At 37.1% G+C, this 24,255-nt stretch overlaps 1 protein-coding gene across 3 annotated transcripts in view; it reads right to left on the bottom strand.

Moving 5' to 3' along the window:
* The window catches only part of LOC106875554 (Golgi-associated PDZ and coiled-coil motif-containing protein), a 455,453-nt gene that overhangs the window by 32,911 nt on the left and 398,287 nt on the right, over positions 1-24,255 (bottom strand). For all 3 annotated transcript variants that reach the window (XR_016238373.1, XR_016238372.1, XM_089341983.1), the window contains exons 4-5: positions 18,893-19,058; positions 979-1,074 (exon numbers count right to left, since the gene is read on the bottom strand). Coding sequence is in view for 1 of the 3 variants with exons in the window: in XM_089341983.1 (XP_089198109.1) it covers positions 979-1,074; positions 18,893-19,058 (262 nt within the window). In the remaining 2 variants the exon portion in view is untranslated. The remainder of the gene's footprint in view (positions 1-978; positions 1,075-18,892; positions 19,059-24,255) is intronic.

Genomic DNA, 24,255 nt, shown 5'->3' with positions numbered 1-24,255 from the left:
GTATTAAATATATATATATATATATATATATATATATATATATATATATATATATATATATATATATATATATATATATATATATATATATATATAATTCAAATTTACAGAACACAAAAGTTGAAGACAGGTGAGGGAATAACAAGCAGGTGTATTAGTTTGACACTCAGGAAGAATGGAAAAGTCTTTGACGTTTCAAGCCCATGCACTTTGACAGAAAGGGTTGAGAGGAATCAAATGGAAAGAGAATGAAAAACAGAAAAACAGGTAGAGAAAAAAATGTGTAGGGATTAATGGTTAAAAAAATAAATATATATTTTTAAATAAAGGACAATGATCAAACAAAGAAGACAGGTGTAGTAGGGGTGGGGAGCATCATAGCCATGTGCTGAGAGGGATTCTCTTGGGTTTGAGTAAATGTAACAAAAGTAAAGCTTGAAGGAAATATTAGCCATTTTTCATACTTTCTAGGGGTAAGCAAATAGGAAATAATAGTTGCTACCCAAGGACAAAAATCGTGTAACACAGTGTTATCTTCACCTTCCTCTAACCCTAACAGAGGTGGGTGCAGTAAAAGCAATGGGTAGTGCCCCTTTTTCAGTAAACAATGGAAATATATATATATATATATATATATATATATATATATAAACAGTAGAAAGAGATCTTTAGCAGAATTCTCAATTCTCACAAAAGAATGTCTGCAACCCCTACCTTGTTGAATCTTGGAGAAGTGGGTGTGTGTGTGTGTGGGGGGGGGGGTCATATGAAGCCATCTGCTGAGGAAACTATTATAGCAGATGAGAGAAGGGAGACGGCTGCCTGTCACAAAATTACAATAATTATCAGGTGATGAGAACTGAGAGAGTCCCTTGTCTATCTGTCTCTCTATCTGTCTGCTTGTCCCTGTGCTGTCTCTGTTTGCCTGTCTCCACGCTGTCTCTGTCTCTCCAAAACACTTGAGAAATTCAAACTTACCGTTATAGACATACCAAGACCTTCATCGGCTGATTTCACCAAATGAACTTTGCGAACATCACCTAGGCCATGTCGTTTCTTAAGAGAAAGAAAATCCTGGAAAATAAGAAAAAAAGACACAAAAAAATGAATGAATTAAGTAGCTAATACCATTGGTTGAAATATTGATCTATTTTCATCATTAATTTTATAAACATTGATTATATATTCATGGAATCATATTTATCATTTACAAAACATACAAACTATCAGACGTTTCTAAAAATATTCAAGATGAATTTCTGTTAATTAGAAAATAATCTTTGAGAAATTAATCTTATCATTAGGTTGCATATTTTTACATTTAATTTGGCTCAAGTGTGTGTGATCACCATCAGGTGTAATTCACAAATATGATTCCAAATCTAGTCTCAGACTAGATTTGGAATCATATTTATGAATGAGTAGTCAGCCAAGTAAGTTAGGATGTTACAGTATTTTTATCTATTAGGCGACTGGTTTAGTAGTAAAAATTTCTGCTTCAAATCCAGTCTGGAAATATGTAACAAACAAGTGGCAATCCAAAAGTTGCCCAAAAAAAAAAAAAAAAAAACCATGAGGAAGCCTGTCGTGTATGTGTGTGTTTGTACAGGATCCATCTCCCACTCACTGCTTGACAACTGGTGTTGGTTTGTTTATGCCCCTGTGACAGAATAAGTCTGAGACAAACAAAAACAAGGACTGGGGTTGATTTGTTTGACTGAACCTTTGAAGATGGTGCCCCAGCATGGCCTCAGTCCAATGGCTGAAACGAATAACAGATAAAAGAATGTTTCTTGTTGGAAAACCAAAACCATGGGCAATGGAAAGGACTCAATACAAACTCACAGAGGATTATAGAAACAAAATTTCAACAAATCTTTGGAGTATATGAAACATAGAATATCACCATCATCATCATCATCATATAAAATTATTTTGATTTATTAGCTTTGTTGAGGTAATAATTCTTGTCAGGTGTGACAATACAAGGTTATTGACCAACTGATAGAGAGAACTCTGTGGAAATGGTCAGTTTTGTCCCCATTCTCTTCCTGTTACTTGGCGTGAATGACAAATAAGTTGACCATTTCAACAGAGATTCCAATTCGCTTCTCGTTCATTAACATCGAACAAATATCACCTGAATAACGAACAATGACTAATGAATAATTCAACATACTTCTCTTGTTTCATGTTTCCCCTCAGAAGAAGTTTGTTTGTTTTTCGTTTGCCTCAATTAATGGACACAAAAAGAATCTGAGCAACGACAAAGCAAAGAGTCGTTTGCAAACGAGTGTGTGTGTGTGTGTGTGATCATCATCAACATCATTTTGATGTTTACTTTACTAAGCTCACATGGGTTGTAAGAAATTTGTTGAGGCAAGTTTTTCTGCAGCTTAATGCCTTTCCTGTTACCAACCCTCACCTGTTTCCAAATAAGGTAATGTTTCCCCATGGCTGGACATATAAGGCAGTGATAGTTGTTCACAGATAATACATGATGTCAAAGACATGAACACACAACACCCCCCACACACAAACCCATACACACATGAATATATAGAATAAGTTGTCTTCAATTTTCATCCACCAAAATCCATGCCTAAGGGTTTGGTTGACAAGGGACATATTTAGAAGACACTTGTCTAAAGTAACCCAGAACCATATTGGTTCTGGGTTACACTTTCCCCATGATGCTGTGCATTGGGACTGAACTCAAAACCACATGGTTCCAAACACGAACTTCTTAACCACCCAGTTGTATATGGAAATATCATGAAAACAAAAAAGGAAGTTGAGAAAAAGATTGCAGTAAACGTTGGCTTTGCATTGAAATGAATCAATATTCTGATACGGAAATAAGTGTATATATATTGCTGAGCCAAGTCAATATTTAAGTTTTAGAAGCCATGAATAAACCTCAACGTTGATTCCAGCCAATTTCAGAAATAGCTTCCATTACTGCCAGCTAATTCACTCCTCCCACTCATTATGGCAATGGTACAACATGGTCGGAAGCAGGTTCTGCTGTTGTCTTACATCTCTGTCAAAAAAAAATGTTCGACGATATATAGAGGATCGGTTCTGAAATGTCTGACCAGTAGTGTAAATTATTCTCATTAAAAACCCTCAAAGCTATCATTTATCAAAATAAACAAACACTCCTTTCTGACAAAAACAGCAAAAACAAAAAAACAAAAACAAAGATATTAAATTAATAAAGCCCAGCTCCATACAAATAAAGTTTTTTCACATGTGTGCACACACGAACACACACACACACACACACACACACACACACACACACACACACACACTTCCCTGGTATATAGCACCATAAAGACAGATCCAAGCCAGGACTGCTTTCCTTTTATTTTGTGTATGTGTGTGTGTATATATATACATATATATATATATATATATATATATATATATATATATTATATATATATATATATATATATATGAACATAAATATATATATATATATATATATATAGATATATATATATATATATATATATATATATGTATATATTTGTGTATGTGTGTGTCAGAGAGAGAGAGCGAGAGAGTGTATATGTGTGTGTGTGTGTATATATACATATATATATATATATATATATATATATATATATATATATATATATATACAGTGTACATTTAGACACATAAGAGGTATCAATCATAGGATACCTGGCACGCTAGAAGGAATAGCCAAAATCCAAACCATTGGGGAAAGGGCAAGGTAGTAATATAGTTGTCAGGAAAATAGGTAGATAATAATGTAATTGAGGGAGGTAGTCAGACTGGTAGACTAATGGAGTTTAAACTAGTCTTGGATATCATGGCAGGGGCCCTTCAGTAGAGAACCTTAATAACGAATGAAAGTGACTGCATTACAATGGCTGATGGTATGTTTCATGGGTATTTTGGGCAACACCATAAAGGCTATTCTGGTATATGTAGAGGCTGTGCCTGTGGAATGAAAGGGGTCAAGTCTCTTGGAGACTTCTGTAATGTAAATGAGCAAGTTGGTGACAGGAAGGGGATTCAGCTGTAGAAACACAGGCCAAAAATAGAAATGATGGAAGGAAAAAACACTGAATAAAAACAGACTCAGTTTAAAACACTGTATTTAATCTATGTTAGCATGCAAAACAGGATATGGAAATGATTTTGATGATGGTGATGATAATGGTAACGATGGTGATGGTGGTGGTGGTGGTGATGATGATGATGGTGGTGGTGGTGATGGTGGTGGTGGTGGTTGTGATGATGATGATGATGATGATGGTGGATGTGATGGTGATGATGGTGGTGGTAGTGGTGGTGGTAATGATGATGATGATGATGATGATGATGATGATGCCATCCGATCGTTAGCAAGAGCTGTTTACAACTGTAAAACATCACGCCATTATCTATGTACCATCTCTTAAAACCATAAATATGGTCAGTAGTAAATCAAAAATGGGGAGAGGGGAGTGTGGGTATGTGGGTAGGTGCATGCATTAATTGCAAATCAATATTAGAAATTCTAAAGATCAAACACCCATCCTTGCCCATCCTGCACACCCACCTACACAGTTATAAAGAGTACATATTCTGCTGATTTTAAAATCTTCTATATAACGGTAAAGTTACAGTTTGGAAATCACATCACAGAGATGTTTGCATTCTGACATAAATGAAATGTTAAAGCTTGTTTTAAAAGATACAGGCATGGCTGCGTGGTAAGAAGTTTGCTTCCCAGCCACCTGGTTCAAGGTTCAGTCCCACTGTGTGGCACATTGGGCAAGCATCTTCAACAACAGCCTTGGGCTGACCAAAGCCTTGTAAATGGATTTGGGAGATGGAAACTGAAAGAAGCCCATTGTGTATATGTATCTGTGTGTGTGTGTGTGTGTGTATCTGCTTGGCAATTGGTGTTGGAGTGTTTACGCCCCTGTAATTTAGTGACCAACAGAATAAGTACCATGCTTTAAAAAAAATAACTTCTGGGGTTGATTTGTTCCACTAAAATTCTCCAAAGTGGTGCCCCAGCATGGCCGCAGTCTAATGACTGAAACAAGTAAAAGATGACAACCAAGTATTGCTCTTTAAGTCACAAATGAGAGCCTCTCATTTCTATTATTATTGAGGGCGGCAAACTGGCAGAATTGTTACCATGGTGGGTGAAATGCTTAGCAGTAGTTTATCTGCCGTTCTGTGTTCAAATTCTGCCGAGGTCGACTTTGCCTTTCATCCTTTCGAGGTCAATAAATTAAGTACCAGCTGAACACCAAGGTCAATGTAATCGACTCATCTCCCCACCAAAATTGCTGCCCTTGTGGTAAAATTTGAAACCATTATCATCATCATCATTATTATTATTATTATTATTATTATTATTACGGTAGCAGGATGGCAGAATCACTAGCATACTGGGCAAAATGTTTAGTGATATTTTGTCCATCTTTACATTCTGAGTTCAAATTCTGTTGCAGTCACTTTGCCTTTCATCCTTTCGGGATCGATAAAATAAGTACCAGTTGAGTACTGGGGGGGGGGGGGGGGTGTCGATGTAATCAATTTACTTCCTCCCCATGAACTTGCTGGCCATGTGCCAAAATTCGAAACCATTATTATTATTATTATTATTATCATCATTATTCCATTCTTCTTCTTCCTCTCCACCTCCTCCTAATTAGTGTCTGACACAGCATCTTTGAAAGCTGATAACACTCAAGGGTGACATCTCCTCGTATGGATATTGTGGTTGCTGGGAGATTTACATTCTCCTCCATCCTCCCTAAAGATCAACCAGCAGCATTTAAGAATCATAACTGATCCTCAGTTGTAGCCTTTTGCTTGTGGAAGCTTGGGAGATAGTTAATCAACCCTGATAGTTAACTGGTACTTTAGTAAATAACCATGAAATTATTTCATGGCTATTTCAGTAATGATGTTAAATATCAACCAAAAAAATTGAATTGGTAATTCCTGCAAGTCACATTACTTCAATAAACTTGAGAAATCTCAATAAAAGATAAGTTTCAAACATGACATTCTTCAACAAGAGACAGATTGGTATATAGAACTGCTTTCTGCAAATGAGGATAATGAAATTCTGAGGGGATATATCTGATTTCTGCAATAAAAAGGGTTAAACAAATGGTTCTCAACCATTTTTTGCCTATGGACCCCCATGATTCCTATTTTATTCAGGTGGACCCCAACAGCCATCTGATGTTTGAAATATCTTATATTTTTTATAATTAGATATTAGAAATTGTGTAATGCAGAAATACGACCAACTTATTGCATATAAATTTCAACAACAAAATCTTATATGAACCCCCTCTCCAAGGACCGGACTCCAGTTGATGATCTCCCTAGTCTGGAAAGAGAAGGACCCGGTTCCTCCCAACTGGAGACACTTTGTAAAGGACCTTCACACTCCCTGGTCTCTCTTGACCAAAGTGAAAATCTTTCATTAGTTGAATTATAATTATGATATTATTGTCGTTAGTTATTTCACTGCTGGAATTAATTATAATTGCTATAATAACTGTCTCTTTCAGTTTTATGTAATATTACTTGGTCCTCACATGATGAGATGTTGTCTGTATTTCATCACAGAAACACGCTTGTCAGAAGCAGTGGAACCAAATCATATATGAACTAGAGTTATAATTCACACACACACACACACACACACACACACACACATATATACATATATATACACCTATATATATGTATATAAATATACATACACATATACATATATACACATACACACATATATACATACACATATATATGCACATATACACATATATACATACATATACACACACATATGCGTACATATATATTAGTGTTTACATTAATTATTATATTGTAATTTTCTTTGAATTTCTCTTAATATTTCATATCAAAGCAATGTCTGTTACATATTGCTAATTAACAACAAAATAAAAATAATTAACTGTGAAGGTGACAAAGTAATGACTATAAGAGTTGATTGGCAAACACTAGATAAAGACACGACTGTATGGTTTTATATATATATATATATATATATATATATATATATATATATATATATATATAGTACGTGCAGGTGACACATAAAAGCACCTACTACACTCTCTGAGTGGTTGGCGTTAGGAAGGGCATCCAGCTGTAGAAACTCTGCCAAATTTAGATTGGAGCCTGGTGTTGCCATCCGGTTTCACCAGTCCTCAGTCAAGTCGTCCAACCCATGCTAGCATGGAAAGCGGACGTTAAACGATGATGATGATGATGATGATGATGATATATATATATATATATATATCAACAACAGTATCGCCTGACTGACCCTACATCAACAACAGCCATGTTACATTGCTACAAAATCATTAATAAAATCATTTTCTTAAAACAATAGAATCACCCTTTCTCTCTTTCTCTCTCTCTTTTGATGGTATGTAAAGGATTCTTTATAACTCCTTATCTTCTCCCTAATCAACATTTTTTTTCTTCCACAATCATTCATTAATGTCATATCACAGCTATAGAATGGATCTGATCCATTATATTCCCCCTTTAGATCAGACATACTTCCCATATCTCCAGGCAATATTTCTTGTTTACTAGTAAACTGTCTTCTCAAGGTCTCCTTCTATTATGACAGTTTTTAAAAATTTTTTTCCTTCAGAAACCTAAAAAAGAATTAATCCAATTTAATGTAGTTTAGTGACCAGCTTCACACTGTCTCTGGAGAACCACAGATTTTTTTTCCATTGTAGCCAGGAAAACAAACGCAATAAACAACAAGGTGAAAAAAAACTAACCATTTCTGATGTGTTGTATCATAAGACAATCTCAATCTCTCTATCTCTCTCTTACACACACTGATATTGAGAAAATTGTGAAGTGTTAGAATGAAAAGCTGTAAATGTTTTTGTGATTTCTGGGAGATGGAATTCAATTTGTTGGTGTGCAGCTGAGGCTTCCACCTTGTTCTCTGATGAGATCTGGGAAAAGGTGTGCTAACTGGAATTCCATCAAAAGCCATTAAAACAAGCAAACAAACAAAACAATGGGGTTTTTTTTTTCTGGGATTGCTGATCAATATAAGGCCCTTAAAAATGGATAGATTTCTCATATTCTAGAGGAAACACATACACACACAAAAGAAAGTAAACAAAAAAAAAAGAAAACTCAACAGAATTATGCCTATATGATTCTACTGTAAAATTGGTTTTTGTGATTTCTAGGAGATGGAATTTAATTCGTGGGTTTGCAGTCAAAGCTTCCACCTTGGTCTCTGATGGGATTTGGAAAAGGTGTGCTAACTGGAATTCTATAAATGGCGTGTTGACTGGAATTCTATCACAGCCATTAAAAACAAACAAAACAATGCTTTCTTTTCTGTGATTGCCAATCAATATAAAGCCCTTAAAAATGGACAGATTTGTCATGTTCAGAGACCACCCACTCACAAAGAAAGAAAACTTCAAAGAACTCTACAGAATCATGGCTATAGGATTCTATTGTAAAATTGGTTTTTGCCCTGATATTCTCAAGAGATGAGATGTCTAAATTTTCTCATAGAAAGATATGTAGATGTGTATGTACTTATAAACATGCACATATATATATATACATGTATACATATGTACATGTACATGTACATACATCACACATACATGTGCACATACACACATATTTACACAAATATACATGCCTCTCTTGTAGTTTTTCCTCAAGGTCTTCAGGTTCTGGGTATATATAAATGAGAAATCCATTCTAAATTATCTCAATCTCTTCTCCGCTGACATACTACGACGAAGTCTCCAAGATGCAGATAAGATAGAGATTTTTATTTATTTACGGCCTCAAACATCTCATACCTTTCGCGCTTTAGTCTGCCCTCTATTATTTATCTTGTTTCTCTCCATGAAAATTCAATTGAATTCAGTTTTTGTCTTAAATTCATACTTATTCATTTTCTAAGCTTCCTAAATTCATGCTACGTATATATTCTATTCACCTAGATTTCATTGCTCTTTTAAAAATTACGATTTATGCATTGTTGTCTCTCAAATATTTAAAATCTACAATTAAGAGCCCTATCTCCTCACTGACGGTACCTACCCACCCCTACCCATTTTCCTTTATTCAAAAATTCTTATCGCTCCTTAAAATTATGGCTTTTAAGTGTTGATTTCTCAGCCCAAGAATTACAGCGTGATGTGCTGCTTGACTGGTCCCCCCCTCTCTCTCTCTTTATATATATATATATATATATATATATATATATATATATGATGATGATGATGATGATCTTTTCTCCCGCCATGCCTCTGTCTACCCCTCCATCCTCTCTAAATCAGTCCCTCTCTCTCTCTCTCTCTCTCTCTCTCTCTCTCTCTCGTAGTTTTTCCTTAAGGTCTTCAGGTTCTGGGTATATATAAATGAGAAATCCATTCTAAATTATCTCAATCTTTTCTCCGCTGACATACTACGACGAAATCTCCAAGATGCAGATAAGATAGAGATTTTTATTTATTTACGGCCTCAAACATCTCATACCTTTCGCGCTTTAATCTGCCCTCTATTATTTATCTTGTTTCTCTCCATGAAATTCAATTGAATTCAGTTTTTGTCTTAAATTCATACTTATTCATTTTCTAAGCTTCCTAAATTCATGCTACGTATATATTCTATTCACCTAGATTTCATTGCTCTTTTAAAAATTACGATTTATGCATTGTTGTCTCTCAAATATTTAAAATCTACGATTAAGAGCCCTATCTCCTCGCTGATGGTACAAATCCTCCACCCTCCCACCCACCCCCTCCCACCGGAAGTGCATTCCTCTATCATCCTGTCATCCTCGGCTGTCTCCCGGAACCCATCTAGTGGCCTTGGCCATCCTCTCCCCTACCTTTGGGTAGCGCATTAAGTTTGAGTAATGTTTGCAGGTTGTAGGTACTGTTTTGCTTATGAATTCTTCCAATTGCAAGTTTTCTTTTCAGGTACACGACACTGCTTTCCCCCTTCCCAGGCTACAGGCCCACACCCCCAACACCCATACTGTTAGGATTGACACTCTCAACGTCGGCACGCTGAAAGGTAGATCTGGTGAAATTGTTGAGATGCTTGAACGGAGACGCGTAGATATGTGCTGCATCCAGGAAGTAAGATGGAGTGGAGGTTCTGCGAGGTTCCTCACAGGCAAAGAACACAGGTACAAGATTTTCTGGGCAGGGAACACTGACGGGGTCGGGGGCGTAGGAATACTTCTAGCGGAGAAATGGGTGGATAAGGTAATCGAGGTCGTTAGAGTAAGTGACAGAGTACTTAAGATCAGACTAGTGCTTCATCATAGATTAGCTACTGTCATCTCAGCCTATGCACCTCAACCGGGGCTACCAGATGGTCTGAAAGACCAATTCTATGACACCCTCTTGCAAACTACCTCGTCGACGAGTGACAGGGACCTTCTCTTTGTGGCTGGAGACTTCAACGGTCATGTCGGACGTCGTGCTGGAGGCTTCCATGGCATACATGGAGGCTATGGCTTCGGTTCCCGCAACGAGGAGGGAACCAGACTGCTGGAGTTCTGTGATGCAACCGATCTTATGGTCTGCAATACCAACTTCAGGAAACCTGCCAGTCACCTAGTCACCTACCGCTCCGGCAGACACTCTAGCCAAATCGACTACATCCTTGCCAGAAATAGGGAAAGAGGGCGGCTTATAAATGCCAAAACCTACCCTGGCAAAGAATGTACCCCACAACATAGATTAGTAGTTAGCGACTTTGGGATCAAGGCAAAATGGGTGCCCAGAATTAGACAGGCTTGGAGGAGAAGGGTGTGGAAGCTTAAAGACCCTGCAAACGGACAGAGACTTAGAGACAAGTTACTTGAAGCATTTAACGAAATAGAAGGAGATATAGCATCATGCAACGTGGAAGACAATTGGAGATTTCTGCGGGACAACCTGTTGAAAGCCACCGACCAGATTTGTGGGTGGTGTAAGGTCCCCTCCCGACCCAGAGTAACGTGGTGGTGGAACAAGGAAGTAGACAGGGCTATTAGACAAAAGAAACAGGCTTGGAAGGACTGGAAGAACGGTGGTAGCAAGGAATTGTACCAATGTGCCAGAAGGGAGGCTAGGCGACAGGTTTATTTAGCCAGAGGGGAAGCAGATAAGGAAAGATTTGCCAATGTTCTGCGCCGTGAGGACCAAAGACTCGAGGTATTTCGTGTTGCAAGACAGTGTAGGAGAGAGAATAGTGATGTTGTAGGAGAGAAATGTGTTCGCATGGATGATGGTACGCTTGCACTAAATGAGGATGCAAAGAAAGAGGTCTGGAGATGCCACTACGATAGATTGCTTAATAAAGAGAATGAATGGGAGAAAGAGAGCCTGCCGTATGTCGACCCAATAGAGGGACCAGCTATCCGAGTTGATAGTACCAGGGTAGATAAAGCAATTAAGAGTATGAAGACCGGGAAAGCCCCCGGCCCATCAGGAATCACTGCAGAGATGCTCAAAATATCTGGCAGTGTTGGCTATAGCCTAGTCACCCGTATTACGAACCAGGTGATACACGAAGGAGTCATACCCAATGACTGGTGTAGCAGCATCATAGTCAACTGCTACAAAGGTAAAGGTGACGCCTTAGATACAAATAATTACAGAGGCATCAAGCTGTTAGATCAGGTTATGAAAGTTACAGAGAGGGTCATAGCCCAACTAATTAGGGAGTGAATCAATTTAGATGAGATGCAGTTTGGGTTCGTGCCAGGTAAAAGCACTACTGATGCCTTATTTCTAGTGAGACAGTTGCAGGAGAAATACCTAGCTAAGGATAAACCTCTGTACCTGGCTTTCGTTGACATGGAGAAAGCCTTTGACAGGGTCCCCCGATCCCTTATCTGGTGGTCAATGAGGAAACTTGGGATAGAAGAATGGTTAGTGAGAGCTGTGTGAGCCATGTACAGAGATGCTGCCAGTAAGGTGAGGGTTGGAAATGAGTACAGCAATGAATTCCGGGTAGAGGTAGGGGTCCACCAAGGTTCCGTCCTCAGCCCCCTCTTATTTATCATAGTCCTCCAGGCAATCACAGAGGAGTTCAAGACAGGTTGCCCCTGGGAGCTCCTCTATGCTGATGACCTTGCCCTAATTGCGGAGTCATTATCAGAACTAGAGGAGAAGTTTCAGGTGTGGAAGCAAGACCTTCGTACATTGGGCCTCACCGAGGCGATGACTACTGACCGAGACCTTTGGAAATGTGCTGTGCGTGAGAAGACCCGGCAAGCCAAGTAAGATCGTTGCCAGTGCCCCTGGACTAGTTCTTGTGCGGGTGGCACATGAGATGCACCATTTTGAGCGTGGCCGTTGCCAGTACCGCCTGACTGGCTCCCGTAGGATTTTCGAGCGAGATCGTTGCCAGTGCCCCTGGACTGGCTTGTGCGGGTGGCACATAAAAGACACCATTTCGAGCGTGGCCGTTTTCGTGCGGGTGACACGTAAAAGCACCCACTACACTCTCTGAGTGGTTGGCGTTAGGAAGGGCATCCAGCTGTAGAAACTCTGCCAAATTAGATTGGAGCCTGGTGTTGCCATCCGGTTTCACCAGTCCTCAGTCAAATCGTCCAACCCATGCTAGCATGGAAAGCGGACGTTAAACGATGATGATGATGATGATGATATATATATATATATATATATATATATATATATAAATAAATATATATATATATATCAAACAACAACATCGTTTAATGTCCGCTTTCCATGCTAGCATGGGTTGGACGATTTGACTGAAGACATATATATATATATATATATATATATATATATATATATATATATATATATATATATATATATGTATACATGCATATGCACATACATATATATACACACACATACATATGTACATACATGCATACATGTTTCTACATATACACCTATATACGAGGTCTATCATTAAGTATCCGGACTGTCGCCAGAGTAACGAATCTAAAGTACGCAAAGTGAAGCTGTTTGGCACAGATTGACCTTAAACTCTGCTGTACATGCACACTAAATTTTAACATTCTAGCTCACTTTCACTGTTTACAGCAGAGCTTGGAAGGAAGGTCTGTAGCGTGTGATTGTTGTCATGGCAATACCTGCCCAGGAGCTTGTGCAAAGTTGGAAAGTAGTATACGAGCCACACACAAGTGTACGAATTCAGACATTTCCAAGATGGCCAAAAAAATGTCAATATCGATGAGTGTTCTGGGAGACCCGCAACCAGCAGAACTGAGAAAACATCACAGATGTGTGTGCAGCTGTGAGGGAAAATCATCGAATCATCATCCGTGAGTTATCAGACGATGTGTTGATTAGTTACAGTTCAGTTCAGTGCATTATCACTGAAGATTTGGGTATGAGATGCATGTCGGCCAAGTTTGTGCCAAAACTGCTTTCAGCTGACCAAAAAGACACTCAGGTTTCAGTTGCACAAGATCTCCTTGACCGTGTCGAGAACGATGAAAACTTTTTGAAAACTTTGCGTAGGCCTCTGAGCAGGTATCGCCAAGCTTTTGGCAAAATTTGATGCAGATTCTCTGCTCAGCTTTCTCTGTCATAGTCAATCACATGCTACACACCTTCCTTCCAAGCATTGCTGTAAACAGCGGAAATGAGCTAGAATGTTAAAACTTAGTGTGCATGCACAGCAGAGTTCAAGGTCAATCTGTGCCAAGCGGCTTCACACTGCGTGCTTTAGCATTGTTGCAATAGCAACAGTCCGGATACTTATTGATCAGACCACGTACATGCATATATTCATGTATACATATGTACATACATATACATACACACACACATACATATGCACATACATGTGCATATATACATGTATACATACATATGTACATATATATATGCATACACACATACATATACACATATATATGTACATGTGTAAATACATATGTTTCTACATATACACATATATATTTACATACATACGTACATGAATACATACTGCGTAAGTACATATATAAATACATGCGCACATGAATACACAAACACATATATATATACATACATGCATTTGCGCATATGTATGTATATACATATGTACATAAACAGACATATCCATATGTTTGTACATATATACATACATCACTCACACATACATATTCATATAAACACATATATACACATACATATATTGACATATATACGTACTGACATACATACATACTCAAATACACATATACAGACAGAGACATAAATACTTATTTATACACATACATACTCATTTATATACACATATACATACATAATCAGATATGCACATACATACAGAGATATATATATACACACAATTTCTTTATTTTTATATAGATTTTTTTTTTGTTTTGAATGTGACAAAAGTAAAAACAAAAATAATTAAACATTGAAAACATTTCTTCTGAGTTTGGTAACAGAACCATTTCATTTTAACAATAGCTAATTATTTTCACAAATTACATTATTCTGTTGTCTGAAAAAAAAACAAAAAAACAAAAACAAAAAAACAAAAACAAAAAAAAATAACAAAAAAGCTATAAAAAAAAAACAAAAACAAAGATCTTCCAAACCCAACAAAACCTAGGAATGGTTCTCTTTCTTTGTCATCACTCGCATAAAAGATATTTAAAACACATGGAAATTACAACATATATTCTATTTCTGTATGTTTTTTTGTTCCATTCTTCCTCAAATGGTTATCTATCCGCCCTCCTTCTCCACTACTACTACTACTACTACTACTACTACTACTACTACTACTACTACTACTACTACTAGTAGTAGTATCTCTTAATGCCTCTTCTTCCAATTCTTTGACTTTTGTTTAGATTTCGGAAAATAAATTACAGATGCTTACTGACATATTAAATGGAATTGGCAAGAAGAAAAAAAAAAAAAAAAAAATTAAAGATTCTACCATTAAACTGTGTCTGTTGCGAACTTTAAATCTTGTTTCCGTTTTCTCTTTTTTTAAATTTTTTCTAAATAAACTACAATATTTAGGAATTAATTATTGTGATTATTATTATTATTATCCATGACAATTATCTACAACTAACATTTAAGATTATAACATTGTCAACAAAAACAGTGTTATACTGCCCAAACAATCTTTCAGTGATTAACAAACTAGAAAGCTTTAAATATTTATTTAAATCCCTAATATATTGCTATATCTGAGATAATTCTAATTTTGGTAAAGCATTTTTTAACAAATCAATATGCGGCAGTTTGAGGGCAGCAAGCTGACAAAGTCATTAGCACACCAAGCAAAATGTTTAGTGGCGTTTCATCTGTCTTTACATTCTGAGTTCAAATTTCACTAAGGCCGACTTTAACTTTCATCCTTTTGGGGCCCAATGTAATTGACTTATCCTCCCCCGAACTTGCTGGCCTTGTGCCAAAATTTGAAATCAATGTTTGATAATTTTGGGAAAAAGTGATTATTTAGATGAAGGAAAGAGAAAGTTTTCATTCAGCTGACAGGAAAATATCAAATAAAGATTTCGGGAAAATTAGCATGTTTTAAATGAGCTTAGTAACGATGGAGCTTTTTGCTTTTGTTGATGTTTACCATCTTGCAAGTTAGTTGGTGACTTCATTAGTGCCAGTGTCACAAAAAAATTAGCTAGTACATACTGTGAAGTGGTTGGTGACAGGAAGGGCATCCAACATGTTATGTTGGCAAACAATCTTTACTACAAATTACCTCTTGCTGAATATCACACGTGAGATTTAAAAATAGTAATTTTCTAACAATAATAATGATTTCCAGTTTTGATACAAGGGCAGTAAGTTCAGGGGAGGGAGTAAGTCAATTGTATCAACCCCAGTGCACAACTGGTACTTATTTTATTAACCCCAAAATGATAGAGACAAAGTCAACTATGGCAGAATTTGAACACAGAATGTTAGGTAGACGAAATGCAGCCAAGCATTTTGCTTGGCATGTTAACAATCCTGCCAGCTCACCACCTTAATAATAATAATAATAATAATAATAATAATAATAATAACAAAAATAATCCTTTCAACTATAGGCACAGAGCCTGGAATTTGTAGGGAGGGGGACTAGTTAATTACATCGAGTCCAGTGTTTCACTGGTACTTAATTTATCGACCCCAAAAGGGTGAAAGGCAAAGTTGGCCTTGGGGGAATTTGAACTCAGAATGTAGCAATGGGCAAAATACCGCTAAGCATTTCGTCCAGCATGCTAATGATTCTGCCAGTTTGCCACTTTAATAATAATAATGGTAATGATCAGTCAGCCATTCACCTCAATTATGTTGAAACCTGTAAATAGGCAGGTCTTAGAAGAACTAATATTTTCTAGAAGAATCTAAAGCATTTTTTTTTTCAGTACATCACCAAAGTAACACTCTATTTCTTTTTATAATTAGCTAACATGATTTTGGATTGAAATTGGGGGAAAAAAAAAAAAAGTTTTCAAATGAAAGCTAAGAGGCAAAATGAAGTGTAAAATAATTGTTAGATAGAATTGTTTGTGTTTTCAGGATGATGGAGAAAGGAAAAAAAATTATATTGTAATAAAAAAAAAAAATTGTAGAAAAAATGAAGAGAGAAATATTGCCTGGATAAACAATTAAATAATGATTTAAATTTATAAGGGAAAAAAAAACCCTTCTGTTTTACAGCTGAATGACTTTTTCCAATTATGAGAATTTCAAGAGAAAAAGGATTAAGAAATAAACAAAACAATGGGGAGAGAGAGAGAGGGAGAGAGAGAGAAACCCACCAAATTAATGAAAACTATACGACATAATGAGCACTTTTTGTTGATTTTAATTGTGTGATTGATGCAAGGAAAAAGAAATGAGGTAGAAAGAGGAAGAATTGAAAAAGAAAATTGAAAAGAAGTTGGGAAAACATTGTATGTTGACTAAGAAATGGAATATGATGAGGCTATCACTAACACATCAATGAGATAATTAGTTAGGGCCCTTGATAACGAGGGTGTATCTATGATAAAGAGAGGAAGCAGGCATTGTGTGTGTGTGTGTGTGTGTGTGTGTATCCAGACATGTTCCTTTCTTCCCTGTTTTTTCCCTTCTGTAAAAGAGTGTCGGCTCGAAATGTAAAAGGCTTCCATTTTTCCTGAGCGTGAAACTAATATCCCTTCTTTGTTGTTCCCCTACCTGTCTGTCTCTGTCTTTTGCGTTTTTGTACAATTCTGAAAGTATGGCTGTGTGGCAGGTGCAGGAATAGCTGTGTGGGAAGAAGCTTGTTTCCCAACCACATGGTTCCGAGTTCAGTCCCACTGCATGACACTTTGGGCAAGTGTCTTCTACTATAGTCTCGGGTTGACCAAAGCCACTTGGCCACTTTGCCTCCATGAGGCCCAATGCTCAAAAGGAACTCAGCGACTTCGCTGCCGTGAGGCCCACTCAAAAGGAACTCAGCCACCTTGCCTCCGTGAGGCTCAACACTTGAAAGGAACTCAGCCACTTTGCCTCCATGAGGCCCAATAAATAATATATATATATGTATATATATATATATAGTGTTAAATATATTGATATGTTCATATAGTATTGTGGCAGTGTTTTATCAATGATCTAATTTTTAATATAGATGATATTGGTTATTTTGAAATACATTTCTATAAAGTAAGGTTGTGTGTCTTGTCTAAGGTTTTCACTTTTAGTAACCCCAATACAAATGGTGTCAGATATAATTATATAAAGGAGAGTAGAGTGCCTTGTTTAAGGTGTAATGTTCTTGATCTCTGACTTAATATGGAGATTATATTAGGACACGGAACACAGGATTATTTGAGATGATCTCTCACATGGACTCTTGATGCATAAAAGTAATTGTAATTATATCACTATATGTTTATAATATTGTGTTAGCAATTATGATGTTTAAGGTATCAGATACGTCAAAGTATCTGGCAGAGTCATTAGCAAGCTGAGCAAAACACTTAGCAGTATTCCGTCTGTCTTTACATTCTGAGTTCAAATTCTGCCGAGGTCTGCTTTGCCTTTCATCCTTTTGGAATTGTTAAAATAAGTACCAATCGAACACAGAGGTCAATGTAATTGGCTTATCCCCACCTCCCACCACCACCACCAGAAATTACTGGCATTGTGCCAAAATTTGCAATCAATATATTTATATAAAATAATATCTCTTGTCTGCGATTGAGCTTAATACTTATGTATAACAGCTGTTGTTATTGCTGTTATATTCATCTAAAGTTATTTGTCTTGTCTAAGGATTACTCTTTTAGCAGCCATAATACAAATGGTGCTAGCTGCGTTACATATATTTATAGAAAAATGATGAGATTACAAAACAATGGAAAAAATTATGATTTAATGGAAGTTTTTATACAGCTTAAGGAAACCAACTTGCCAATAAGATTGAATAAATAACAATGATTTTTTTCCGTGATGACTAGATACAACTGGTTTCAATGGTAATGAGTTAATAAAGTTGCAAATATCGTTAGTTTTTGTATGGTTTTCTTTCATTTATACTGCCTTTGGGAAATGCTTTTCTAAATTTAATGAAAAGAATTCGTCGTTCACTGTTTTGTTCCTTCATTTGTGTAGACACAACACACTTTAGCAATTTGTGTATCGACTATTAGACAGTTTTACATTCTTGTTAGATCATTAATGCTGTAATTAAATGGTTCTGTTTTTTTTGCCTCCCCACATAACATTACTGCTTTGGACCAGTCTCACATTATTCATTTATGGTCAACACGTAAGACTAGTTTTCAAAGTTGGTCTGATCTGCGGTGAATCTGCAGATGTGAAACCCACCACCCAACAAGAACAATGGTAGGAATTATACATACGTGGCCTGGTGGAACTGGTAATTTCTTTTTGATGTTGTTTCGTCCTCTGCATGCACGTATGACAGTTTTGTGTCGATGCAGATGAATCTCAGCCTCTAATTGGTTCCATAATTTATCGTGTTCTGCGCCTTTCATATCCCGTCCAAGAAGTTGGATCTGTTGAATTCTGCAGAAAATAAAAACCAGAACACGTCAACACAAGTTTACAGATTATGAAACACACACACAAACATACACACACGTGTGAGTGTACATGTATGTATACACACACACAATTAGTCTCTTCATGTTGGCACTCCGTTGCTTATGACGTCGACGGTTCCAGTTGATCCAATCAACGGAGCAGCCTGCTCGTGAAATTAACGTGCAAGTGGCTTAGCACTCCACAGACACGTGTACTCTTAACGTAGTTCTCGGGGATATTCAGCGTGACACAGTTTGACAAGGCTGACCCTTTGAATTACAGGCACAACAGAAACAGGAAGTAAGAGTGAGAGAAAGTTGTGGTGGAAGAGTAAAGCAGGGTTCGCCACCTTCCCCTGCTGGAGCCTCATGGAGCTTTAGGTGTTTTCGCTCAATAAACACTCACAACGCCCGGTCTGGGAATCGAAATCGCGATCTTATGACTGTGAGTCCGTTGCCCTAACCACTGGGCCATTGCGCCTCCACAGTCTCTTCATACACAGAAAAATAAAGGAAAGTTGTTTCTGTGTAGGTGTATTTGTATATATCATCATCATCATCATGTGTGCAAGAGAGAAGACTGCACTGGTATGGCCATGCAATGTGTATGGATGAGGATAGCTGCATAAAGAAGTGCCAATCGCTAATTGTGGAGGGAACCTGTGGAAGAGGTAGACCCAAGAAAATGTGGGACAAGGTGGTGAAACATGATCTTTGGTTGTTGAGTCTCATGGGTTTGATGTTAGATGACCAAGACTTCTGGCAATTTGCAGTGTTTGAGAAGCTAAGTGAAACTGTGGTTGTGACCAGTGCTGGCATCACATGAAAGGCACTCGTGCTGGTGACATGTAAAAGGGACCCATGCAAATGACATGTAAAAGGGACCCATGTTGGTGACATGTAAAAGCATTCCTGCTGGTGACATGTTAAAGACACCTTGTACACTCTGTAGAATAGTTGGTGATAGAAAGGGCATCCAGCCATAGAAACCAAACGAAAACAGACTGGAGCCAGATACAGCTTTTCAGTTTACCAGTTCTGGTCAAACCATCCTACCCATGCCAGCATGGAAAACAGATGTTAAATGATGATGATGTCTACTTTCCCATGCTGACATAAGACAGACAGAAATTGTCGGGGCAGAGTTTCTATGGCTGGATGCCCTTCCTGTTGCCAACACTCAGCTGTTTCCATGCACAGTAACATTTCCCATGCCAGGCATTTTCCCACAGAAGACTGGAAACAGACAACCTTCCTTGTATGATGGTGATGGTCATTTACAACGACCACATAATGTCAGAACAAGGATACACACAAGTACACACATATATTTACATACACACACATACAAAATAGGCTTCTTTCAGTTTCCGCCTACCAAATCCACTCACAAGGCTTTGGTTGGCTATGATAGAAGACACTTGCCCAAGGTACCATGCAGAGGAACTGAAGCTCAGATCACAAGGTCAGGAAGCAAGCTTTTGAACTACACAGCCACACACACATTACATATATATCATCATCATTATCATTATTATTCAATGTTCATTGTCCATGCTGGCATGGGTTGGATGGCTTAACAGGAACTGGCAAGCCAGAGGGCTGCACCAATCTCCACTGTCTGCTTTGGCATAGTTTCTACAGCTAGATGCCCTTCCTAATGCCAATCACTTTACAAGGTGGACTGGGTGCTTTTCACATGGTATTAGCACCAGCGACCTCTGTTTTGGCATGGTTGAGAGAGAGAAAGGGAGTAGACTAAAAGTGATTATATAAAATAAAAACAAAGGGTGGGGGGTTCAAGTTGTGATGTTGTGTCCATGCTGCTTTACTTTCAGGAATAGTGTACCTTGGCCTGCATTATTCTATGTGATTATAATTTCCTTCCTGTTTTAAAAAAATTTTTTTACAGTAACAGCATTTCATGTGAGGATGGGTGGGGCAATTCAGTTACTATTTCTAGCAAATCAAGTTACCACTAAGTGACTTCTGTATTGTCTCATTAAAAATGCCTTTATTTACTTTAGACGGGGATGAAACAACAACTTTGCAGAGTTTAAAAGATAATTTCATGAAAAAACACTTAGAGGAGGAGGAGGGGGATGGGAGGAGGCAAAAACCATATTTTGTTTAGTCATATTTACAGAGATTTTTGGAAGATATTCTGGAACAACTCAGATATTCCCCAGATGTTCAAAGGATGTGAGGCCACCCGGCTGGAATAAGCTGTCACTTTGAATTTCCAAGATACATAAATTTTGCTCTTGTTTTACACACACACACACACACACGCACATACACACACACAAGTGCACACATGCATGCACACAAGCACATATATGTGCTTGTATATGTGTGTATATGTATACATGTATAAACACACACATAGACACTATCTATATTTATGTATACAAGTGTGTGCATGCACACAGACACACATATATACATACATACATACATATGAAATGTAAATTCATTACATACACATACGCACACACTTAGATCAAAATAAAAAAAAAATGAACCAAACATGATTTTTTAAAATGTGATACATTAAAATATATTTAAATATATCAGAATATATTAAAGTATATTAACAAATATCAGAATATAAATTTTGCAACTTAAATAGGTTATTTAGTCCAGAATCTGCAATGCTTTCTCCTCCAAATTCTTAATATTCTTTTTAGGAGAAACAAAACAAGTTTTACAAGGTTGTAAGCCACGTTTTTTCAAATTTCCATCTCTTATTTTTAAGGGCTGATGCTTCCTTCAAGACAGAAAGAAAAGGAACACTGTAACTCTTTCGGTCATGAATGACCATGGGATTGCACCTAGAAAGTTCCCCTCCAAGGCACAAGTCCTGGGGCAAGGTTGTTTATGGAAGACCAGCAGTCACCCATGCATGCCAGCCTCCCCTCTCCATGCCACTGATGTTATCCAGGGGAAAGACAAAGGATGACACTGGTTGGCACCAGTGATGCCACAACTCATTCCTACAGCTGAGTGAACTGGAGCAACATGAAATAAAGTGTCTTGCTCAAGAACATAACACATACCTTGGTCCAGGAATCGAACTCACTACCTCATGATTGTGAGCCTGACGTTCTAACCACTGAGCCATGTGCCTTCACCCTTTTACCCTTTACCCCAGGAGTAAATGTAGGAAAAGGTGGAATAAGTGTTTAGTTTTTTTTTTTTTTCATACATCATCCTGTGAAATAGGTGGACACAACATCAAGGATGTTTCAAGGGGTCATTAGCTGTTTTGGGTTTTTTCAGGTCTTTCAACAACAGACACCTTCACCCAGGTAACTCAGTCGGTGGGGTGGGGGGTGGTAGAGTTGATCAAGCTCAGCTTGTGTCCAGTTAGCACTACCTCCTCAGGAAGCACTGTCCCTTCCGCATACCACCAGACCCGCAAACCTCCTGAAAGCAATCTTTGCTGCCTTTAAAAAGTTTGAGGAAAAGTTATTCAAAAAAGCCAAGATATCAGTGTGGTTAAGAAACCTGCTTTGAAACTGCTTGGTTTTGGGTTCAATCCCATTGTGGCACTTGGAGCAAGAGTCTTCTTCTATTGCTCTGGGCTAACCAGTGCCTTGTGAATGAATACTGACCTCAAATTTTGGCACAAGGCCAGCAAGTTTGGAGGAAGGGGTAAGTTGATTACATTGACCCCAGTGCTCAACTGGTACTTATTTTATCGACCCTGAAAGGATGAAAGGCAAAGTCAATCATAGCGGAATTTGAACTCTGATCATAAAAATGGATGAAATGTCGCTAAGCATTTTGCTTGGTATACTCATGATTCTGCCAGCTCACTGTCCTCTTGTGAATGAATATTGGGGACGAAAACTGTGTGGAAGCCTGTCATGTATATATGTATATATATTTGTGTATATGTGTCTTTGTATTTGACCCTCTTGCTTCTGATGTTGATTTGTATACATCCTTGCAACATAGCAGTTTGGGAAAAGTAGCTGAAAGATTAAGTACTGAACTTAGAATAAAATATTTAAAAAAACAGTACAAGTAAAGAAGTTGATTTCTTTGACTTAAAACCCTTCAAGGCGGTGCCCCAGCATGGCCACAGTCTAATGACTGAAACAACTAAAAGATGAAAGAAAGATAAAAGATAGAATGTACTTTTAGCTTTTTCTCAACTGGAAGTCTACAAGAAAAGATTCTTTGAATGTTTAAATCAGAAGCTGTTTTTTCTTGTTCCAACCACAAAGAAACGGACATGTTTATTTTTGCATTTATTTTGTGGCTGTTGTTGGAGACAAGCCAGGCAAAAGAATAGTGGAAATTATGATATCTCATTTAAGATGTATTAATACCAAATGAATTATTGCAAATAAAATGAATTAATGTTCATTTGATAAGATAAATTTTAAAACAAGTTTTGTTGTTGTCTATAAAATTAATGTTTTACAAAAGATTTTTACTTCATAATTCAATGAAAAACAGCAAAAGAAAAACTTGTAGTGCAGTTTTATCAAATAGATAAAACTGCACTACAAATTTTTCTTAAATAATAATAATAATAATAATAATAATAATAATAATAATAATAACAACAATAATAATGATAACAATAATAATAATAATAGCTGGTTTCAAATTTTTGCCACAGGGGCAGCTATTTCAGGAGAGGGGATTAGTGAAGTACATCAACCCCAGTTTTTCACTGGTACTTAATTTATTGACCCTGAAAGGATGAACGGCAAAGTCAACCTCGGCAGAATTTGAACTCAGAACACAGCAACAGACGAAATACTACGAAGCATTTCACCTGGTGTGCTAACGATTCTGTCAGCAAAAGTAATAATAATAATAATAATAATAATAATAATAATAATAATAATGATAATAATGATAATAATAATAATAATAATAATGATAATAATAATAATAATAATAATAATAATAATAATGACAGCGAAACGGGCTGATTACTACCTAGCTCAGATACGAGGAAACCCCAAAATGGCTGAAGTTCAAAAGATAGTGCTCATGGGAACTGCCCATATCCTACATAAAATACTGTCTATGTGATCTCAAATTTTAAAACAAACCCTTAATTTTCTTATGGTTTCTTAAACATTCTCTAGAACAACACTATGTACAAATCGAAATATATGGCACCCTAGGCATAACACCTACATGAACTTCTAACT

This window comes from Octopus bimaculoides, chromosome 25 (genome assembly GCF_046866305.1).
Source record: "Octopus bimaculoides isolate indiv1 chromosome 25, ASM4686630v1, whole genome shotgun sequence".
Lineage (NCBI taxonomy): Eukaryota > Metazoa > Mollusca > Cephalopoda > Octopoda > Octopodidae > Octopus > Octopus bimaculoides.
Note: the sequence above shows the minus strand (reverse complement) of the source record. Positions and strands in the feature narration are given on the sequence as shown.